The 19,707-nt window shown below is 61.1% G+C and overlaps 1 protein-coding gene across 1 annotated transcript in view; it reads right to left on the reverse strand.

Moving 5' to 3' along the window:
• Positions 1-19,707, reverse strand: part of DNAH1 (dynein axonemal heavy chain 1) — a 73,537-nt gene that overhangs the window by 6,647 nt on the left and 47,183 nt on the right. Inside the window, exons 37-64 of the mRNA XM_057486850.1 lie at positions 18,631-18,808; positions 17,805-17,999; positions 17,596-17,715; positions 17,174-17,332; positions 16,914-17,018; positions 15,671-15,811; positions 15,377-15,537; positions 14,876-15,033; positions 14,359-14,532; positions 13,783-13,821; positions 11,692-11,870; positions 10,567-10,797; positions 9,689-9,885; positions 9,088-9,223; positions 7,977-8,185; positions 7,656-7,827; positions 6,716-6,907; positions 6,276-6,386; positions 5,307-5,492; positions 4,769-4,960; positions 3,422-3,589; positions 3,145-3,336; positions 2,834-2,965; positions 2,259-2,384; positions 1,569-1,688; positions 1,298-1,447; positions 1,011-1,171; positions 11-236 (exon numbers count right to left, since the gene is read on the reverse strand). Coding sequence (XP_057342833.1) covers positions 11-236; positions 1,011-1,171; positions 1,298-1,447; positions 1,569-1,688; positions 2,259-2,384; positions 2,834-2,965; positions 3,145-3,336; positions 3,422-3,589; positions 4,769-4,960; positions 5,307-5,492; positions 6,276-6,386; positions 6,716-6,907; positions 7,656-7,827; positions 7,977-8,185; positions 9,088-9,223; positions 9,689-9,885; positions 10,567-10,797; positions 11,692-11,870; positions 13,783-13,821; positions 14,359-14,532; positions 14,876-15,033; positions 15,377-15,537; positions 15,671-15,811; positions 16,914-17,018; positions 17,174-17,332; positions 17,596-17,715; positions 17,805-17,999; positions 18,631-18,808 — 4,510 coding nt within the window. The remainder of the gene's footprint in view (positions 1-10; positions 237-1,010; positions 1,172-1,297; positions 1,448-1,568; positions 1,689-2,258; positions 2,385-2,833; positions 2,966-3,144; positions 3,337-3,421; positions 3,590-4,768; positions 4,961-5,306; positions 5,493-6,275; positions 6,387-6,715; positions 6,908-7,655; positions 7,828-7,976; positions 8,186-9,087; positions 9,224-9,688; positions 9,886-10,566; positions 10,798-11,691; positions 11,871-13,782; positions 13,822-14,358; positions 14,533-14,875; positions 15,034-15,376; positions 15,538-15,670; positions 15,812-16,913; positions 17,019-17,173; positions 17,333-17,595; positions 17,716-17,804; positions 18,000-18,630; positions 18,809-19,707) is intronic.

Consider the following 19,707-nt stretch of genomic DNA (forward strand, 5'->3'; position numbering starts at 1 on the left):
AGGGGCCCACCTGGATCTCGGCAGCCTTTGTCTTGGACGCCTCCAGCACCTTGATGAGCTCCGTGTCATCCACGGGGTTGCCCTGGGAGGAGCTGAGCCGGTACAGGATCTGGTCTTCAATGTCCTTCAGCTCCTGGCGCATCTTGGCATTACTGACAATCAGCTGGTTCCTGGCTTCTTCCAGGTCAGGCCGCTCCTCAGCCACTACCTGGCCCAGCAGCTGGTCTTTGAGGCCGCTGCCAGGGGCAAGGGACACCGTGTCTGCATCAGCTGATGGGCCCCGGGGGGCCAGCCTCACACCTGCTCCCCTATCCACATGGGGCTGCAAGCACATAGCATCCATGCCAGTGGCAGCCTGCCCTCTATTTCAGGCCGCAAGGCTAACACAGAACCTGCCTCAAAGTGACCTTTTCTCTCTGGGAACTTGGGCGGCAACCTGGAATCCCAGCAGAGGCCAGGCAGTTGCATGTGTGAGCTGCTGGGGTCTCTGAAAAACTCTGTATCAGCAGGAGGAGGCTGTGGGTGGCTGGGAAGGACAGGCCTTAAGGGCGGTTTCACGGCCTGGCCTGTGGAGAGCTTTGTGGTGGCCACCAGCGTGGAGGCCTTAGCACAGAGCAGGCCTGTGGGGCCTGTGGGTGCCTAGCAAAAGCCACTGGGCTGGGCTCCTGGCAGCAAGGGCAGGGACAGGACTTGGGTGCAGGAGCCAGTGTGTCCCACACTCAGGGCTCCAGGGCAGTCTGGGATGAGCTGCGGGAAGGGGGCCTAGATAAGGTACGGCTAGTGCCCAGGGAGGCCAGGGTGTCCCGGCCAAGGATCAGGACAAGTTGAGACGGTGTTCTTACGTGGAAATAGTGGCAAACGAGGGGAGTGGGTGGAGGGGCTAGAGATGGCCGGGGGTGCCGGAGCACCTGGGAGGAAGCTGGCCGAGGCTCTGAGTGGGGAAGACCCAGTGAGCCCCAGCCTGGAGGTGGGAGAGGTGCCGCCGGACAGGCCCGGGGCTGGGGCCGTACCTGGGCGACAGGGTGAAGTTGATGAGGGTGAGTTTGGTGGCGACCTCGGGCGTGTAGTGTGGGTTGGGCAGTTTGGTGGTGATGTACATCCTGAAGTCCTCGTGGTAAGGGATCGCCGTGTCCCCCAGCTTTAGCATCGTGCTCCCCTGCTGCTTGTACGTCTGTGGCAGATGGGGCGGGCACGGCTGTGGCCTGGGCTCTGCCAGTGCGGCAGGGGGAGGCACTGTCCTCCCCCCCGTCCAGGCCGCAGGCCACCCCCAGCCCCCCGGCCTCTGCAGGGGGCCCACCTGCTTGAGCAGCACGGGCTCCAGGGCCGGGTCCAGCTCCTCGCCCACATTCTCCAGAAGGCAAGGCTTTCCAAAGCGGATGGCGTTCTCCATGCTGCGCAGGAAGTCTCGGTCACTCAGCTTGAACACATCCAGCCCACTGTCCTTCTCCTGTGGGCACAGGGGACGAGTGGAGGCCCTGGGGGCTGAAAGCCAGCCTGAGGCTCAGCTCCTCGCCTCGCACGGCTAAGTCCAGCAGGGTCGGGCAGCGGCACCAGGCAGAGGGGCTCACCATGTTCTTGATCCATTTGTTGGCCTGGCCCTGAGGGTCGATGAAGTGGGTCCAGCGCTGGGAGAACTGGTTGATGACCCCGTTCTCCACTGACAGTGTGTCATTGGGGAGGCCAGCGATCTGTGGGGCACCGGGCACCAGACTGGGTCAAGCTCTCACATGAGAGGCAGAGAGTGCAGGGCCAGCTTCTCTTTCCCTTGGAGGTGGGGGCAGGTGGTGGCGGGTGCAGGGCCCAGCCCCCGGGACCTGGCCGTCCTCCTGCCCCTAGGCCGGCTCCTGACATCCTTCCTTGCTGGGCCTTCCTGCCCTCCCGGCCCCCGAGTGCCCACTCACTCGGCCCCTTGGTCCTCCTGGCCCCTGCTCACCCTTGCTGCTGCCCACAGCCTCTTGGTTCTCTCCCGGGCCAAGTCTACCTATCCTTCAGGGTTGACATCAGATGTGACTTCTTTGAGGGAAGCTTTCTTAAGTCCCACCCCAGCTGACTCACAGGCAGCTCTGCCCGGTTAGCTCACTGGGCCTGTGCTGCTCTCTGCCCACATCTCCTCTCTGACCCACCACCCTTACTGCTGGGTTCAGGGAAGGCAGCTCTGAGCAGACCCGGGAAAGAGGGCTTTAGGGAGGCAAGAGGCTCCGGCCAGCCGGGCCCATGCTGCAGGTCCAGCCCAGTCACCCCCACCCCTGGGGCTGCACCTGCCACGAGCGGATCTTCACGGGGTTCCCCAGCGTCCCCATGAGCGTGGACTCCGGGGTATGTGGGACCTGGTGGACCATGAGCTGCCTGACCCAGTGGTCGTAGAGCACTGTGCGGTACTGGCCCTGGAGAGATGCCGGACTCAGGGCCACCCCACCATGACGCCCGCAATGCCCACCCACCGTGCCCTGCCACCCAGCAGCTGGGAGATGTACACAGAGGCCAGGGCTCAGGTGGGAAGCCGCTGCCTCCGTAAGCCTCAGCCCCTCATCTGGGAAACAGGGTAATGACAGCAATGCCCACCTGTCAGGGAGGCTGTGCGGACTGAGGGATGCCCCCAGCCAGCACAGAATTGCGAGCTCCTATTTCCCACTAGTCCAGCCCTGTCAGGACGGGTTGCCTGGCTGTTTTGTGCACTGCTGTATCCCATGCTTGGAATGGCACCTGGCTCAGTCAGGGCGCCTTGAATGAGTGAGGGAAGAGCCACCCACAGGCTGCCCCTCATGGAGGTAAGGCCTAAGGCAGGGCCTCTTTGGGAGGTGAGGCTATCCCAGACAGGGCTGGGGCTCCTTACCGTGAAGGGGCCCAGATAGGCCACGAAACCGGCGGCCACCAGGACGTCACCAGAAATATTGTCAAGCATGTGCTCCAGATTCTCCACCGTTTCCTGCCAGCGCACCCTCTCTTCCGACAGCCCACTGATGAGCTGCAGAGGCAGCCCCACGGGGGGGGGCTCTGGGACGCTGGGCTGGGGGTCTGTGCACCCCTGCCCAGGAGAGCCCCAGGCTGCAGGGGAGGGGGTGCAGCCAGCCACCCCAGGACCACCTGACCCATACAGTCCCTGTCAGGGGCACCCACAGGCCCTCCCGAGAGGGCTATGCACACCTTGTCAGCACGGCCCAGCCGCTGCTCACACTGCTCACACTTGAGCTCCAGCTCCTCCTTCTTGGCTATGCATTCTCGGTACTTGGCCTGCAACGTGGCGATGCCATCCTCCACCTCGTGTAGGCGCTGCTTTGCCTCCCCCAGAACCTTCCGTGTCACCTCCAGGTCGTCCTGGGCCTCCCGCAAGGCTTGCTGCAGGCAACAGCATGGGGCCAGCTTATCAGGTGCTCCTGGGGAGCCCTCGCCTCCCCTGCCCACAGCTGTACCCAGCCCTCACCCGCTTGGGCTCCACAGCCTTGGCCACGAAGTGGTACTTGTGCATGGCGCGCACCCACTGGCAGATGGAGGTGCAGGCCTTGGACACCTTGGCGATGGCGGCCGGCTGGAACTCCTCATTGTCAATGTATGGCTGGATGGCTTTGATCACAGCCTCCCCGATGTTGTCCTGGGGATGGGAACCGGGGGCTTCAGGGGATGCTTCCCAGGGAGGATGGGGGCAGGGGTCCTGGTAAGGAGCACCCAGTCCTGCTTCTGTGCCCCATGCAAGCCTCAATACAGGTGTCCTCCTCAGAGAGTAAACATGACCCAGCAAGGCCGGCCGAAAGAGCAACTTATGTGTTCCATGATTTCAGATAATACGATTGGAGAGTTATTCCTCGAGAAACAGCCAGTTTCAATCTGATCCTATACAGGCCCCATTCAAAACTCATTGAGAGGTAAGGGCTGCTTCCCAGCAGTTGTGGATATGAGTGCGTAGGTCAAGGGTAATACTCCCCACCCTGAGAGCTCACCACACCCCGGGGCTCTTGCCCCACCCTGCGAACGTCCAGACCCATAGTTCAGGATGAGCCCAGGAATCTGCATTACTCATGAGCTCCCAGAGAGCTCAGAGCCTGGGACTGTGGGCACCTGAGCACTGGCTGTGAGCACTCCTGATTTGGGCTTAATCAGGCCTATGGGCCTCTGGTTTCTAGTGTGTTGGAAGAGGAAGAAGGATGGGGGATCTATAGGAATTCCAGCGGCCTATTGGCCATTGTCTTCAACCTCTCAGTACAGCCTGGGAAGTGCCCGGTGTCCCGATATTGACACATGGTGGTAGTGGGTGGCCTGTGTGGGACATGCAGTCGCTCCCTAGCCAATTTCTGGGCCAAAGAAGGTCCCTCCAAGAGGGTTGTGGGCTCCAGGCTGACTAGTCATGAAGCAGCCTCTAAGAGAGCACATGCCCGTGGACACTGAGAGCTCCAGATAGACAAAGAAACCCAGAGACAGACAGCCGGAGCTGAACTCTGGAGCTGAAGCCAAGGGAGAGGCGATGGTCAAGGCTGAGATGGTGATCTAGGCCGAGAACGTGGGGGCCGCAGGGGGGTAAGGGCACAAGAGGTAATCTCCAGGCTGCAGAGCCGTGGAGCGATGTATGGAAGCCTGCCTGTCCTGACTTCCTCAGTGCCCATCTGTTGACAGGTCTGTTGTCGCCCCACCAGCCGGACGGCTCCTCTGGGCCAGGGTCTGGCCCAGGCAGCATGGCCTCAGGACTGAGTGTGCTGCAGGCAGAGAGGCAGGACCAAGCCCCCACTGCTGGGCCCTGCCCTCTCTCGCTGGCTGGCCAGGGCCCTGGTGTGCTCACCTTGTCGAACTTGAAGAGGTTCTCGAGGAAGCGGCCAGGGTCCTGCAGCAGCCCCTTCCCAGGCTCCCAGTAGTCGTCCACCTTGGAGCCAGGCTTCTCTCCAGGCACTTTCTTGGGCTTGATGCCCTTCATGATGCACACAGCTTCTATGACTAGCTTCACACCTGGAGGCGGCCGCTGCATGGCACGTACCTGGGGGCCAGGCCGAGCGTGGGCAAGGGAAAGGCCCATCGCCGAGGACCCTGGGCAGCGTCAGCTGCCAATAGGGTGGGCTGCCCCAGCCAAGTCCCTAGCACACAGGCAAAGGGCATACCCAGAGACCCCCTGAGGTCTGCCTTGGCCTGCGGCTCCTACTGCTCCCCTACACACCCAGCCTGACCATGAGGTCTGGCTGCTCATTTCTCTGGTTCAGAGCTCTCCCTGGGTGCCTGCCTGGGCCCTGTGGCTGGTGCAAGGAGGTAGGGATAGGCGGATAGGGAGGGCCTGAGGGCCGGGGCTCGAGAGGCACCAGAGAGCAATACCGGGGGAGCTCACCCACCTCAGTCACGTCATTCTTGTTGAGGTTGCGCAGGCTGGCCAGGGCAGCGTCCAGAGCAGGCAGCGCTTCATCCAGATCCTTCTGTGCGTCGTCGGCGATAGCTTGTGCCTTCCTGGCCTTCTTGTTGGCCTTGATCTCCTCTGCCTGCACTGAATTCCGGGTCTCCTCGGCAATGGCGGTGTCCACCTGGGGAGTGGAGGCAGGGAGGGCCCCCCTGGTAGCCAATGTCAGGGACAGGTGTGGCCTCCTCCCCTTTGTCCTCCGCATCTCAGTTTCCCCAGGAGGAAGGGAATGCGGGTTGGGATGCCCCATTCTCCACAGGCCCTCGCGGCTGTGACAGGCCGTGGAGCTGGGGCATGAGGAGCCCCTTCCAGGCCCATTGCTCCCTGTGGACCTGGCATGGGGCTCAGGGCTTTTCATGCTTGAGCATAACTGCTCCACGGGGCAGGATGCCATGAGCCCACAGGACATCTCCCCACAAGACAAAAAGGCGCTCCCTCCGTGAGCTACTTTCTGTCCATCGGCTGGAAGAATTTTCAATACACTGACTTTGTAGCGCAGGCTGTGACTACTTCTGCCAGAAACCTCTCATAACGAGTGTGCAAATCTGTGATGTCTGCTGTGAGGACCAGGCCCTTGACTGCCGGGCCCTCATGCAGACTCAGAGGATCTCCAGGGAGACCCAGGCAAGTTCTGCAAGGCTCCCCGTGGCCGCCCCGCCACCTGGCCTGCGCCGAGAGTGTCAGGGTTCAGATTTGCCTTGCTGTTCACCACAGCCCTGCCAGTGTAGAACTGGGCACAGACAGGCTCGGAGCGAGCATTTGTTGAATAAACAAATGACTAGTGAATGAGGAAACCGGGCACAGGGAGGCTTAGCAACCCAGAGAGGTCGGGTAGCTAGTGATCCCAAGATTGCAGGGCAATGCCGAGCCCTCACACGTGGCCAGACATCACGGAGGCGGCCACAACCTTGATCTGCTCCATGGTGAGCATGGTGTCCTTGGCAGCCTCCTCCAGCAGGGGGCGCATGATCTCCAGCTCCTCCTGCATCTTGGCCACGTCTTCCGAAGTGCGCAGCAGCTGGGCAGGGGGGCACAAAGAGGAACTCAGTGTGACAGGGACCTGAGCGGGAGTTGGGCCTGCAGGGGCCAGGGAGAAAGCCCTACAGGCTCCCTCATTCATGATAGAGGCTGTGCCTGGCAGCTTCAGAGCCCCAGGTTGCTCAGCGGACCCACTCTGGCCTTGCGCTTGGCTGGCAGCTTTTGCTCATCTGGAGAGGGAGGAAGCCATCCATTTATACACTGTGGGCTGCCAGCTGAAAGGCTGGGCTGGGCCTCCCCAGGCTGAGGCTAAGATGAGCAGGACGGCGGGCAGCCTGCCATTGCCCCCAAGGCCCCACCCTGGCCCACCTTATCCAGGCCACTTTCCATGCGGTTCTTGGCGGTTTTCAGCTCCTGTTTCTTCTGCCTAATAAGGATGGTGAAAATATTGAGCAGCTCCAGGTAGCTCTTGGGAGTCACGTAGTTGTGGCGGGCCAGCTCGGCCACGTACTCAATGCACTTCTTGGCCACCGACTGGTGGATAAACACACAAACCTGGATCTGTGGGGCAGGAGACCACTGATGTCAGCCTTGCAGAGGCCCCGTCAAAGATGGGGGGCAGGGTGCACTGGGGCCCTCAAAGCTACTACAGCCTGGTTCCGAGGAGGCTGCCACATGCAGGGACCTCAATATCCCTCATACTCCCTTTCTCCTGTGACCCTAGTAACCTCCAGGTCAAGTCACCCATTCTGCAGATGAAAAGCTCATGACCCAGAGAAGTCAAGGGCCTTTCTCAAGTTCACGCAGCTGTCAAGGGCAGAGCTGGCTTAGAACACGGACTCAGGTGTCTCCCTGCTCTTGGCCCAGGGCCCTTGTCACGGCCCCCAGGACATGCCTTTCTCTGAAAGTCCTAAGGGGGCGCCCCCTCGGAGGCTGGATCTGGGGTTGGGAGGGTCTAAGGCCTCAACCCAGCCGGGCAGGGAAATGGGCCCCCAAGTGAGCGTCACGCTCAGGTTGGACCAGACAAATCTAGCCCCCATCCGCAGTCTCTGGGTTGTGCTAGGGCGCTCTCTGAAGAATGCTGCCGTGAAGCTCTTGGAATAAAACAAACAGTGACTATGTGACTTGCGTGTCTGATCTCCTGTGTCACTATGATGACCGCGTGGCACTCCCATTATACAGATGATGGAACTGAGGCTTAGACAGGTGAAGCTCTGCCCAAAGGCTTTTTGGCAGCGTCGGGCCCCAGAGAACCCCAGCCCAAACCTGAACTGCTCCCCCGATGGCTTGCTCCTCACAAGACACCTACCAGTCCTTCAACTACTTCAGGAGTTACTTCCAGTTCTGGGATCTCGTTCAGGAATGTGGTGGCCACAGACTCCAGGGCCTCTGCTGGCCACTCGTTAAACCAGTCGATGGTACAGCAATTGACCAGGGAGGGGAACTGCCTCAGGCGAGCTCGGAAGACCTCTCCAATGGGGCTGAGGGGGCAGGAGGTCAAAATGAGGCCCTGGGATACTGATTGACACCCCAGCGGCGTAGCAGCCAGGCCCAGGCCACTCATCCTCATAGCAGGCCACCGTGCACCCCACCCAGCCCCGCTGCCCCATGTGGCCTACAGCCATCTTACCTCATGCACAGCACCATGTGGATATTGCTGCGCACACACCCAGTGTAGGCAGCCATGAGGTTGGCTTTGGTGGGCTGCAGGCCCTGCTCCTGGATATAGGGACGCATGGTCTTGACAATCTGGTCCTGCTCATCCAAGGTGTAGAGATTGGGAATGTCACCCGAGCTCAAGACGTTGTTGATGTCCTCCAGGAAGGACTCATTCTTGATCTGGGGAGGGATGGGGTGCAGGAGTTGAGACCTGACGGTGGCCCCAGGGTGTGGAGTTTCATTCATGGCCACAGTCTTACTGGACCTCACAGCAACCCCGTTATAGACCAAGAGGCCCAGGGTCACACAAGTGAGATCACAAGTCCTGCTCTAGGACTCATACTCAGGCCTATGCTACTGCATGCTCTGAATGTCCCCATGGGGCTGTGGGAGGGCCCTGGGCCCTAGGGGGTGGCATCTTCCTCACTTTCCAGGCCTGTTCCCTAAACCAGGCCACAGGCAGAAAAGGTCCTCACCCATCTATGTGGCCAGTGCCTGCCAGTGCTAGAGGGCACCCTTACTTGCCTGACTACATGAGGGTAGCCAGGGAAGAAGCAGGGCTGGGAGCAGAGGGCCCCTGCCCAGGGTGGGGTACACTGCAGGCCTTCAGCCTTAGCCCACCCCTGACCCCCAGCCAGGTTTAAGCACTACTCTATTTGTCTTGAGGTCCCAGAGTGACAACCTCTCCTTCTCTGAGATGTGGGACAAGGCCTTGTCTAGGGAGCTCTGAAGGGAGCAGCCCAGAGAGGGGAGCCGAGGGCACAGCACCTTGGCATGAGGCCTGTGCTCCTTGAAGCAGGAAGCCAGTGAGTGTGGTGCCGCATGTGGTCATTCACACTGCTAGGAACCCTCTTCACCCTCAGGGTGCAGTAATGATCTATACCCCCCTAGCTCTGATAGGCTGGGATGGCCCCATGCACCTGACGCACCCGTCTGTGGCCTTCCTGATACTAGCCATCCCTCCAAGACCCACCCCCACTGACAGTGACCTGGGCATGAAGGGCTGGCACCTTCAGGATGCCACACTGAGATAGAGCAGTATCCAGCCCACCCTGGGTGCTGCCCTGGCTGCAGTGTTGCACCTGGGTGTCTGAGAACAAGAAGGTGATGGGCAGGCTGTGCAGGCCGGCCTTGAGCAAGACCTTCTTCACATCTTCACGCCACTCCATCATGCCGTAGTTCTTAGATAGCTCGATCTGGAAGCACTCGTACTCAGCCCTGTAAATAAATGCCAGAGGTTGAGGCCAGAGGCTGAGGGGCTGGCAGGCGCCCACGCCCCACCCCAGCCATCCGGGGTCTACTCCCATTCTGGGCAGACCTGCAAACTCTCCAGGCCCTGAATCTGCTCTCTGGCCTCCAGACCTTTGTGTGAGCTATTCCCTTGGTCTAGAAATACTCCCTTTCCATCCTCCCAGCTCTGAGTCTGAAAGCAGGCCCACAGCTGCCCCCTTCAGGAAGCCTTCCTGGATGCCTGCAACTACACCCCCTCCCTGTAGCACCACAGGGCATTGCTGCTGCTTCTCTATAAAGCCCAGGTCTTGTTCCCAGTCCTCCCACAAGCCCACGGGCTGGGTGGGTTTGTCTCGGGGTCACCCCAGGCTCCCAGCACTGTGGAAGAACATGGATGGAACCAACACAGTCTGCCACCAGCTGTCCACTGTCCACCATGCCCGGGGTCCTCACATATGTGAAGCAAGCCGTGTGAGGGAGCTGCGGCCACTGCCACCCACTCCCAGCAGGAGCGCATTGCCCAGCGCCTGGCGCAGGGTCCGGCTGATGCGGCAGATGTGACTCATGGCATCTATGAAGAGGACCAGCTTCAGCTTGGCTGTGTTAATCTGGTTGTAGTCCTCCATGAACTCCTCGATCACCTGCATCATCTGGGGGCCAGGGAGGAAAGCAAGACCAGAGTCCTCCCTCTGTCCCCATGCACCAGGGCCCCTGACAGGCATGCACCCCCACCCGTGGCCGTCCCTGCTCCTCTGTGCATGGAAGGGCGTTGGGCCTTAAGAAACCAGGTTCACCTGACTGAGGCCTGAGGGTCAGGGTCAGGGTCAGAGCCCAGCCTTTCCCTCCAGGGCTCACCAGGATGTGGTGACCTGGGAGCCTGGCAGGAGCTGCTGGAAACCAGGAGGGATGTATGTGGGGGGAAACCAGCAGGGGACAACCCCAGCCAAGAGCTCAGGCCACTGACAAAGCTGTTTCCCTGCCTCCTGGGGGTCCTGGCAGACTCTCAGTCAGGGGTGGGGGGGCTTGCCCTCTGCAGGGGTGATGACAGCCCTCAAACGGGCACAGCAAGTCCCTGTTCACAGGGCCTGTCTCTGAGGCACTACAGGCTTGCCCTCAGAGGTGGCCAAGTAGGGCCTGCTGCCCCCGTCTCACAGGCGAGGAAATGCACTTAGAGAGGCAGGTGCTGGCCTGCAGTCCCATCCCGGGGTAGCCTTCTAACTCTGGCCTACGGTCACAGTGCCGTGTCTGTGAGCAGTGGCAACAGAGGGTCTAGGTCCCCGGGCAGAGAGACGTGGGCCCAGCGGGGGCAGAGCACCAGCCAGGCCCCTCACCTTCTTCTCGCTGGTGATGAGCTCATAGGACTTGACATCGGAGCCTGGCGACATGAAGTCCCCGTAGAGGATGGGCTGGTGGGGGCAGACCTCATTGAAGGCCACTTCCCAGGGCTCCATGTGGCTTTCCAGGAGCTTGTCGAACCAGTGGCGGTCCTTGTCATTCACCAGGCGGTCGCGGAACACGCGGCAGCTCTCGTGGTACCACAGCCGCAGCAGCTGTACCTTGTCCTGTGGTCGCCTCATGTCAGCTCCCGCCCTGGCCTGCCACTCCACAAGCTCCAGGCTGGGAGGGCAGGTGGGCACCCCACCACCCAGGGCCATGGGCAGGCTGCTCCCAGGGGCACCCACCTAGGACCCAGCCTGCGAGGTGCTGCCCAGTCCTCTTCACCCCAGCCCCAGGCCCGGCCGGCCAAGTGCCTGCTGAGCACCCAGCTCCTTAGCTGGTCGTGGCCTCTCCTATCCCAGGTCCAGGAGGGATGCCTGATTCTCCTTACACCTTCCCGACACCCCACAACCGACCACTCGGTGAGCCCCAGTGACTTGACCCACAGACCCCCTGACTCTGCCCCATCTTGGCCTCTGCTGCCACTTCCAGCCCAGCTGGCCCACCTCTTCCGGGACGCTGGGCCTCGGGAAGCCCCTTGGCAAGGCCAGACCAGCTTGTCTGTCTCCCTGGCTGTGTTTGCACGCATTGACTTGCCCATCTCCCATTCCAAAGTGCACATCCATCCCACTCCCCCCATGCTCCCATGACCTCCGGAAGTCCCCACCACCACCACCACCATAGTCTGCCACAGCCGCCACACACCTGATGCCCCTCTCCCCACTCCCCTTCCTGGAGGGCCCGCGCCCACCCCGAATCCTCTCCCAGGACCTCCTTCGGGGACACCTCTCCCCCTCGCCTTGCCCTGGCTCCCTCCTCTTGCATGACCCCCATCCCAGCTGCCGTTGCAAACATGGATCTGGCCTTCGGATGGGACTCAGCTGCATGAAGGCAGGGCGCGCCATGACCCAGCCCTCCTCAGGGCCTGCCCAGATCTGTGAGGGGCCAGGGGGCACTGGGAGGCACTAGTGTGTGCCCTCCTCCACTGGACGCTGCGGAGGGGCCCACCAGATCCTCACCTCCACCTTGGCTGGGTCTGCCATGAGCATGCCCTGGAAGACCTTGGAGAGGTCCCTGAGGTTGAAGGTGTAGTGGGATTTGGCTGGGGTGGGCAGCAGCTGGGAGGTGATGGTGGAGTACACCATGATGGTGGCTTCTACCAGGGGGTCCGTGAAGTGGGCGATGTTGGGGGCCCCAGCTGCGGGGACAGGAGAGTAGCCTGAGCCACACAGGTGGGAGCGCCCGTGCAGCCTTGGAGATGTGGAGATATCACACTCCCCGCCCCCCGCCCGCCTTTGCTAGGACTGTGCTCCCCTGCAGACGCCCCTGCCCCGCCCACACAAGCTCCTCTCTGATGGCCCACCTTGGGGGGGAGGATTCTCCTGCTCTGAGCTCCCCCGCGCCCCCCCGCCGCCCGTCACATCCTTATTACCGAGTTCACCTACCTGTGCACTGCGGCTTTGGGACACAGTCATGGAACTGGGGACACTAAAGGGGTCGGTGCTGGGCGGGGGCATGACTGCCTTGCCCTATGGGGCAGTGCAGACCCTAAACGTGCCATCTCTGAGCCCCATGTGGGGAGGGTCACACGGTCCACACAGGCTACAGGAGTGCATCGTGGTGCACATGGGGACCTGGAGCTCAGCCGTGACCTTCAGCGCTTACTGCCTTTGGAGCCGTTGCAATCCCCAGCCTGTACCATTACCTCTAACGTAACCTACTTGCAGCTGCTTTGAAAACTACCCAATTCTTTGCTGGAAACTAGAATTCCATCAGCGGGGACTTGAAGCAGAGGTGGCCCCCAGAAGTGGAAGAAGGTAAAGAAGGAGCAGGAGGGCTCACAACCCCAGGGCAGCCCTCATTCTTCACTGGGGTTTTCAGTTCTGGGCACAGAGGGTGACCCCAACAGGCACACCCCTCACCCAGCAGACCCTCATTCTTGTGGGGAGGTGCGCGACTGGCAGGTGGATGCAGAGGGTGAGTGCACAGCTCACAGGTGCAGGAAAGCACTAGGGGCAGGCTGGCAGCACTGGCAGGTTCTGGGAGAGCCTAGGTCAGGAGTAGTGATGCTGGGAGGCGGGGCTACAAAGCAGAGCGTGAGCGCGCCAGAGGGGACGGCGGGGGTGGGGGAGTGGGCAGCAGGCCTGCGGCCCGAGGACCAGCAGGGAGGGGGCGCCTGGACCTTCCCACTGTGGGGACTCAGGCTCCTGCCTGCAAGAGCTCCAGCAGAGGAATGTGACATCTGATACGTTTGAATGGTCCCACTGGCTGCAAGTGGAGGGCAGACAGGGAGATGCAGGGGGTAAAAGCAGACGCAGGGCACCAAGGCAGGGCCGCTGCCGCAGGTGAGGATGGGGTGGGGGCTGGGGAGGGCCCTGGCAAGACAGCCAGCCCACCTCCTGAAAGATGATGGCAAGAGAGAGAAACAGGAGTCCGGATGACACCAGGCCTGTCCTGAGCCACTGGAGGGATGAAGTTGCCACCGCGTGGGATGAGAGCAGCCGGATGGAGGTGGGTCAGGGTCATGGGCGCGCTGATGGAAGGGCCCATGCAGAAAGGCATGTCCTCAGGTGGACAAGAGGGGTGGGATTCGGGTTGACAGGAGGGCTTGGCCTCACACAGGTGCAGGGAAGCCCATTCCCAGTAACGGGAGAGAAGACGGCCCGAGGGAGGCCTGGGCACAGGTAGCACTGGAAATGGAGGCCAAATGCGGGCACTGTCTTCCGCCTGTTTTAGCCGCGGGGGGGGGCAGAGGAGGTGGTGCGGGTGGGGGCGGCAGTTTGAAGAGGGCCGTCGCCCAGCCGCACTGACCTACAGGCCCGTAGGGCTGCTCCTGGCGGGGGCCGGCCCTCTTCAGAGCCTCCACTTCCTCACACAGGTGGGACTTTTCTGGGCTCCGTTATTCACCCACAACTCATATTCACTTTGATTCTACTACGGGTTGGATAGCAGGCCAGGCCCTGAGAGACCAGCTGCCCTACGAAGGGGCCCAAGGCCCCCATGTGAGCCTGAGAATGGGTCTCTGGGACGTGGGGGCCCAGCCCCAGCCACACCAAAGTGGAGCTCAGAGCTCACCTGGGGCCAGTGCCGCCCCCCAGGCCTGCACTTACGCACGGGCTCCCGGTAACTTCTTTCTCCAAGGAGTCCATCTAGAGGGTTGAAGAAGAGACAAGGGGCTCAGAGCTAGGGTGCGCCCACCCCCTGATGGCCACACTGGTAGAGGAAACTGCATCCTGGGGCAGACTTTCCCCCAAGCCCCATGGAAGAGCAGGGCCATGATGTCCGTTCCATCTTGTGGCTCTCCCTGATTTATAAAGGTAACATCCTTCCACCGTGCTTCTGGGCACGTTCTAGCGTATATGTGTGTACTTCTGCGGGTGAATGCATATGTGTACGTTTGTGTAACTTATGTTCAGCGACCACCACGTGCCAGGCTTCATGCACTATGCTCCACATGCAAGGTCTTATGTAACTTTCATGATTTGGGGTGGTGGGCACTAACATCATCACCCATTTTACAGATGGAGAAACTAGCCTCAGAGAGGTTCGTGTGTTTGCAGAGGTAACACGGCTGAGTAAGGGCTGAGGTCAGTGGCTTTGCAGCAGCTGCCCAGCTGGCCCTGGTGTAGCTTACCTGCCTAGGCTCTGCCTCTGCCCAGAGCCTCCCCCACCCACCCAGTGCTCACCCATCCAACTGCCCAGGATGGTGGAGAAGATGCGTTTCTTGCTGATGTCGTCCATCTCAGCAAAGGACAGGTAGTTGAAGTGGCGTGTCAGCCGCGGGGTGATGGCATTCCTGCCTCCCCCTGGGGGGCCCATGGCACAGACAAAGTTGATGTCTACCAGGTTCTTGAAGGCTCCTGGAGTCGGGGGCAGGCAGTCAGGGGAGGCCCTACCCAGGGCTTCAGTATGAATGCTGGGGGCCCTAGACACTTTCGTGGGTCTCCTCCTCCACTTTTTTTTTAATATTAAAAATTATAATCTGTGACAGTATTGGTATAAAGATACATTAACATTACACATTTAAAATATTCTTTAACTACAAGCTCATTTTCCCCTATTTTAAAAGAACGTAACTCTTTCCTGTGGCCCCTCTGAAAGCACTGTGGCCTCAGCCCGGGCCTGCCCTACCTAAGGATGAGGCGCCCGCCCTGCCCTGCACGTGCAGCCTGCACGCTGCTGGCCCAGGTGGCTGGCACGCACCGATGATCTTGCGATCATACCAGCCGCCATGATCCATCCACTGGCGCAGCAGCTCGATGGGCGGCTGGGCACCATATGTCTCCAAGGCTGGCATGTTCAGGTCATCGATGAAGAAGATGAAGTTGCGCCCCAGGGGCGGCCCGAACACACCCTTCCGCCTGCAGGGAAGGCCTGTGTTAGCCTAGGACCCACGGGTACGGCTGGGCCTCTCGACAGCCCTCGTCCCATTCTGAGGGTCCCAGATGTGCCTGGCAGCCCTGAGTCTGGGCCCCCTCAGGGTGAGTCCTGACTCCCAGGCAGATGGATAACAAGCCCCACCTGAGCACCCAGCCCAGAGCACACACCCCTGGAAGGGCTCAGTCTGAATTCCTAGTGAGAGAAGGCTCCAGGGCAGCCTGCAAAGGCCCCCAGGACGTTTCTGGCAAACCCAGGAGCCTAACTTGGTGGGGAGCTGAGGCAGGCCTGGGCCATGGGGCCCAGGGAGGATGGAGGGCCACCTGCCTCTTGTCCAGCTTGCTGTCGATGAGGTCCTGGGTTTGGTTGGCTGAGGTGCGGGCTGAGAAGGTGAGGAAGTGGCTGATATACTCTAGCGGCAGGTTCCTGAGGAGCTTGTCGGAGATGGTGAGGGTCTTCCCAGTGCCCGTTGGCCCAATGCACAGCACCTGGACAGCAGGCCATGGGTCAGAGCACATCACAGGGCCGGGCCCACAGGAGCTCCACCCTGTTAACGTGGGAGGCCAGCCGCCCCAAACAGGGCCTTAGCGTGGGGTGAGGTAGGCGTGGTGGGGCACCCACGGGCTTGTTGTTGGCGAGCAGCATGCCGAGCAGGTGGGACATTTGCATGGTGTCCGTGGTGGGCACGATGAGGCTGCAATAGCTGGTATCTGGCTTCATGGTGAACGGAGCCGAGGAGTCCATCCACTTCACCCAGGCGACCTGCAACCACAGGAGGCTCAGGGCTGGGCCTGGAACCCCTCCCCGCCCTCCCCTAGCCAAGCGCACCAGAGGACACGGCTGCACTGCTGGGCCTTGGCAAGAGCATCCAGGAGGGGCTGCTTCAGACGGAAACAGGGAGCCCCATGCCCCGCTCTCTGTACAGGGTGGGAGACTCCCAGAACAAACCACCAGGAATGGGAGGCTCTCTGTACACAGCTGCCTCTGGTGGGGTGGCAGTGGGAGGGGTTCCCTCAGGACTGCTGGTCCCTGGGTCCCTGCATGAGGGGGGTGCTCTGGGAATTGGGTGACCCAGAATACAAAGGTATTTGCTGCCTAGTTTCAGGCATCCCAAGAGTTGCGGGAGCCAGAACCATGAGTGCTGGCGTCACCTCGACGCTGACGGGTCGCCTGGCGCCATCTCCCCCCACCATCCCCACCTGCATGAATCTCCACACCCACAGCCCTGACCAGTGGGCAGGCTGCCCTTGATAGGGACTTACTATGGTCAAACCAACATGTCCCACTGAGGACAGTTCTGACACTAGGCTCAAATGTGCCCTGTGACATTGTCAGCAGGATCCTGCACAGCAACCATCTCTGCAGACACTTCCCTACCCCTCCTCCTCCTGGACGGGGGTCCTGATCCTGGACTGAGGGTGGACTCAGGGAGCCCTTGCTGGCTGACAGGAGGGAGGGGGACACGGAGGCAGGCCATGGGGACCGCTCCCCCACCTGGGGGACATCAGCCCTTGGGCTGGGGGCTTTAAGTAGAACTGAGGCGGCCGTGCCCGGGCTCAGCATCAACATGGAGAGGCAGTGTGGAAGCTTGGGAAGGGAGGCAGGCGCTCTGGCGTCTCCCGGTCCCAGACTCCAGGCCAGCTCTGCCACTGACTAGCTGAGTGTGAATATTCTGAGCCTCAGCTTCATCTGGAAAATGGGTGTAATAATAACCACCTTGCAAGGATTCATGAGATAATGCAAATAACCCCGGCCTGAAACCTGGGGCCATCACCGCAGCTCCTCTGTAGGCAGTGTCCACTGAGGACAGCCACCCCCCGAGGGGGCCTCCCCACCCTGTCCCCTCGGGCAGGCCTGCAGTCACCCTGCCCTCTTCCTCCTCATCCTCCTCGTCGCTGGCACTGCTGATGCCTGCGTCCTCCAGCCGGTAATCAAACACCAGCCCCTCCTCCGGGAAGTGCATGGTCACCTTTGAGGGACAGAGGGACACCAGGCTGTGAGGCGCAGGAGCCTGCGCGGCTGTTTGTCCCTGGGGCCTGGGCCCAGGGGATGGCCCCAGAACGCCCGGGGTTCAGCCCCGCGTCCCAGGGCTAGGAGCTCAGCCCGGCGGCAGCTGCGGCTCACATTCTCTGTCTCCATCTTGATCCTGAGCCAGTGGTTGAAGCTGATACGGCTGGCACTGTCCCCTGTGGCACCCACACTCCAGATCAGGGAGAAGATGAACCAGGGCTCGATCAGCTCTGGGACGCGGCTCAGCTTTGCAGGGGGTATTTTCTTGCTGCCCTGGGGACAGAGCGGACAGCATCGGGCCAAGGCAAGGGCAGTCCTGAGTGGCCTAAGGAAGCCAGGGGGTGGGGCACATCCCTTGGTCTCTGCTGCAGTTCTGTGCCTGCAGCAGACTGGACAGGGTGGTCCTGCGGCCCACGTGAGCCCATCTGATTCTGTCTTCCAGAAAGCTGGGCTAGGATTCAGTGCCCGTAGGTAGCCCGGCAAGGAGAGAGCTGGGCAGGAGGAACTGGCCGCCAGCCCACCTCTCTGAGCCGCACCTCTTTAGGCAGGAAGGGCTTGAAGAAGCAATCAAGTAGCTTGAGGAGACTCATGGCCAGGTTGCTGTTGGTGGAGGGGACTGCCTCCTTCACCGAGGACCGGACAAAAGTGACGGATGCCTGCAGGTGATGGGTGCCCGGCTCTTACGGCTGGTGGCCACAGCACCCTGCTGTCCCCCTCGGACTGGGCATGCTGTGGCCTCACTCACCTCCAGGAAGCTGACAAAGAGGGCCCGGAACTGCTCCTTGTGGGGCTTGAGTAAGGCTGGGAGCCTCCTCAGCCAGCACTCAACAAAGGGCATGAGCCCCAGGACGCTGGGCTCCAGGTACACCATGCCACAGCGGGACACTGTGGCCGGAGAGGCCGTCACCAGGTCCTGCACCTCGAACATCATGGTCATCGCCTGGCGCCAAGATGAACTGGGCTGAGTGGACAGCCCCTGGCCCCAGGGAGGGGCTGCCCATCCTGCCACTGGGCAGACCACAGGGCAGGCTGTGGCCCAGGAGCAGTGCTGGGGCAGCTGGGATGCGGGAACCCCTTGGCCCTCCCTGGAGCCCAGAGGAAGAGCCAAAGGCAGGCGATTCCTGGGAGCTCTCTGCCCAGCCTGGGGTCAGGGCATCTGGGGATCCCTGAGCCCTGGGGGTCAGCCAGTGTGGACGTGGTGAGTGGCTCTGATACCCAGGCGCTAGCCCTCCTCTTGAGAACTGCCCCTCACACCCCAGGCAGCTGTCCTTGTGGCCAGGTCTGTACCCCTTGTACCAGGATGCCTGACCTAGCCTGGGCCAGCATGGCTGAAAGCAGGCAGTGGCAGCTGGGGAGCAGTGGGGTGGTCGTCCTGGCCCAGGGCTCAGAGCATCCCAGAAAGTGGGTCTGCTGAGAGGATGGTGCCGAGCAGCCACACAGGACGTTGCCAAGGTGCTGGAACTGGGCGGGGAGGGGCCCAGGGAGCTGGCTCTCGGGTGGGCAGCCACCCAAGATGCCACTGTGGCCCCCAGGCCCCGGCCAAGGGGAGGCGGGGGGGTGAGGGGCAGTACCTCCGTGAGCTTGATGATCTCCCCAGAGCTGAGACACAGCTTCTTGTTGTCGTCCAGCACCGTGTTCATGCTCTCGATCCAGATGGCATCCACGGGCCCATCAAACATGTACCACTTCTTGCTGGCGTCAGAGGCAGTGGCCCCCGTCCGGATAAGGGAGGAGAAAATCCCGTCTGTCCTGCAGCCACCAGGGAGGAGAGGGCTGCAGGCGCCGGGAGGCCGGATAGTAGGCTGGCCCTGCTCTGCTTGTTTTATTTTCTTCATTATCTTCATTCACTTAAAAATTGTAATAGGCAGCACGGGACTTTTTGGTGCAACATAGTGTAATGAAAATGTGTGCTTACATACCCCCTGTGGAATACCCACCAAAGTTACATTAAAGGAAGATAAAAGGTAACATCCCAGGAAGAAAAAAAAAAGGAAATGGGGAAGGAGGTGACAGCAGAAATGGAGGTCTGGAGAGGACAAAGGTGGAGCAGGGGTAAACAACCTAGCTGAGAGAGCAGGGGCTGGGCAGGAGGGCACCTAACTCCTGCCACAAACCCGGGGGGCCCAGGCTTCTGAGGCACTGAATGCCAGGAAAGGGAGTGGGGGGGGGCATTCTGCTGACCAGGTCCCCAGGCCCCCCACCTACCCACACAGGGGCCTCGAGTGGGTGTGCATGAGACCCTTCACCAGAAATGGGGAAGCAGCACAGGCCCATATGTGGCAAGATGGGTGACTGCCCCTCTCTGGTGCCCATCCCCAGCTGGGTTCCCAGAGCACTGGAGCCAAGCAGATGCCCCAAACAGGACGGGAGACTCCCCCTGGAACAGAATCGCCTCAGAGAAAGGTCCCCAGGGGCTGAACTTTGGAACTGACCTGCCAGCTCAGTCCCCTGAAATGCCTGGCCACAGAGGCCCTGAGAGGGCCCGCCAGCCTCTCCTGGGGCAGGGATTGCGGCCCACGCTTGCTGTGCCCTTATTAAGTGCCGCCGTCGGGGCATCTCCCCGCGTTAAGCTCACTGTCTGCTTACCGCCCCAGTGGTGGCTTTATCACCCCCACTCTGCAGAGGACGGCGCCAAGGCCCGACGGGAA

Source organism: Manis pentadactyla, chromosome 1 (assembly GCF_030020395.1).
Source record: "Manis pentadactyla isolate mManPen7 chromosome 1, mManPen7.hap1, whole genome shotgun sequence".
Classification (NCBI taxonomy): domain Eukaryota; kingdom Metazoa; phylum Chordata; class Mammalia; order Pholidota; family Manidae; genus Manis; species Manis pentadactyla.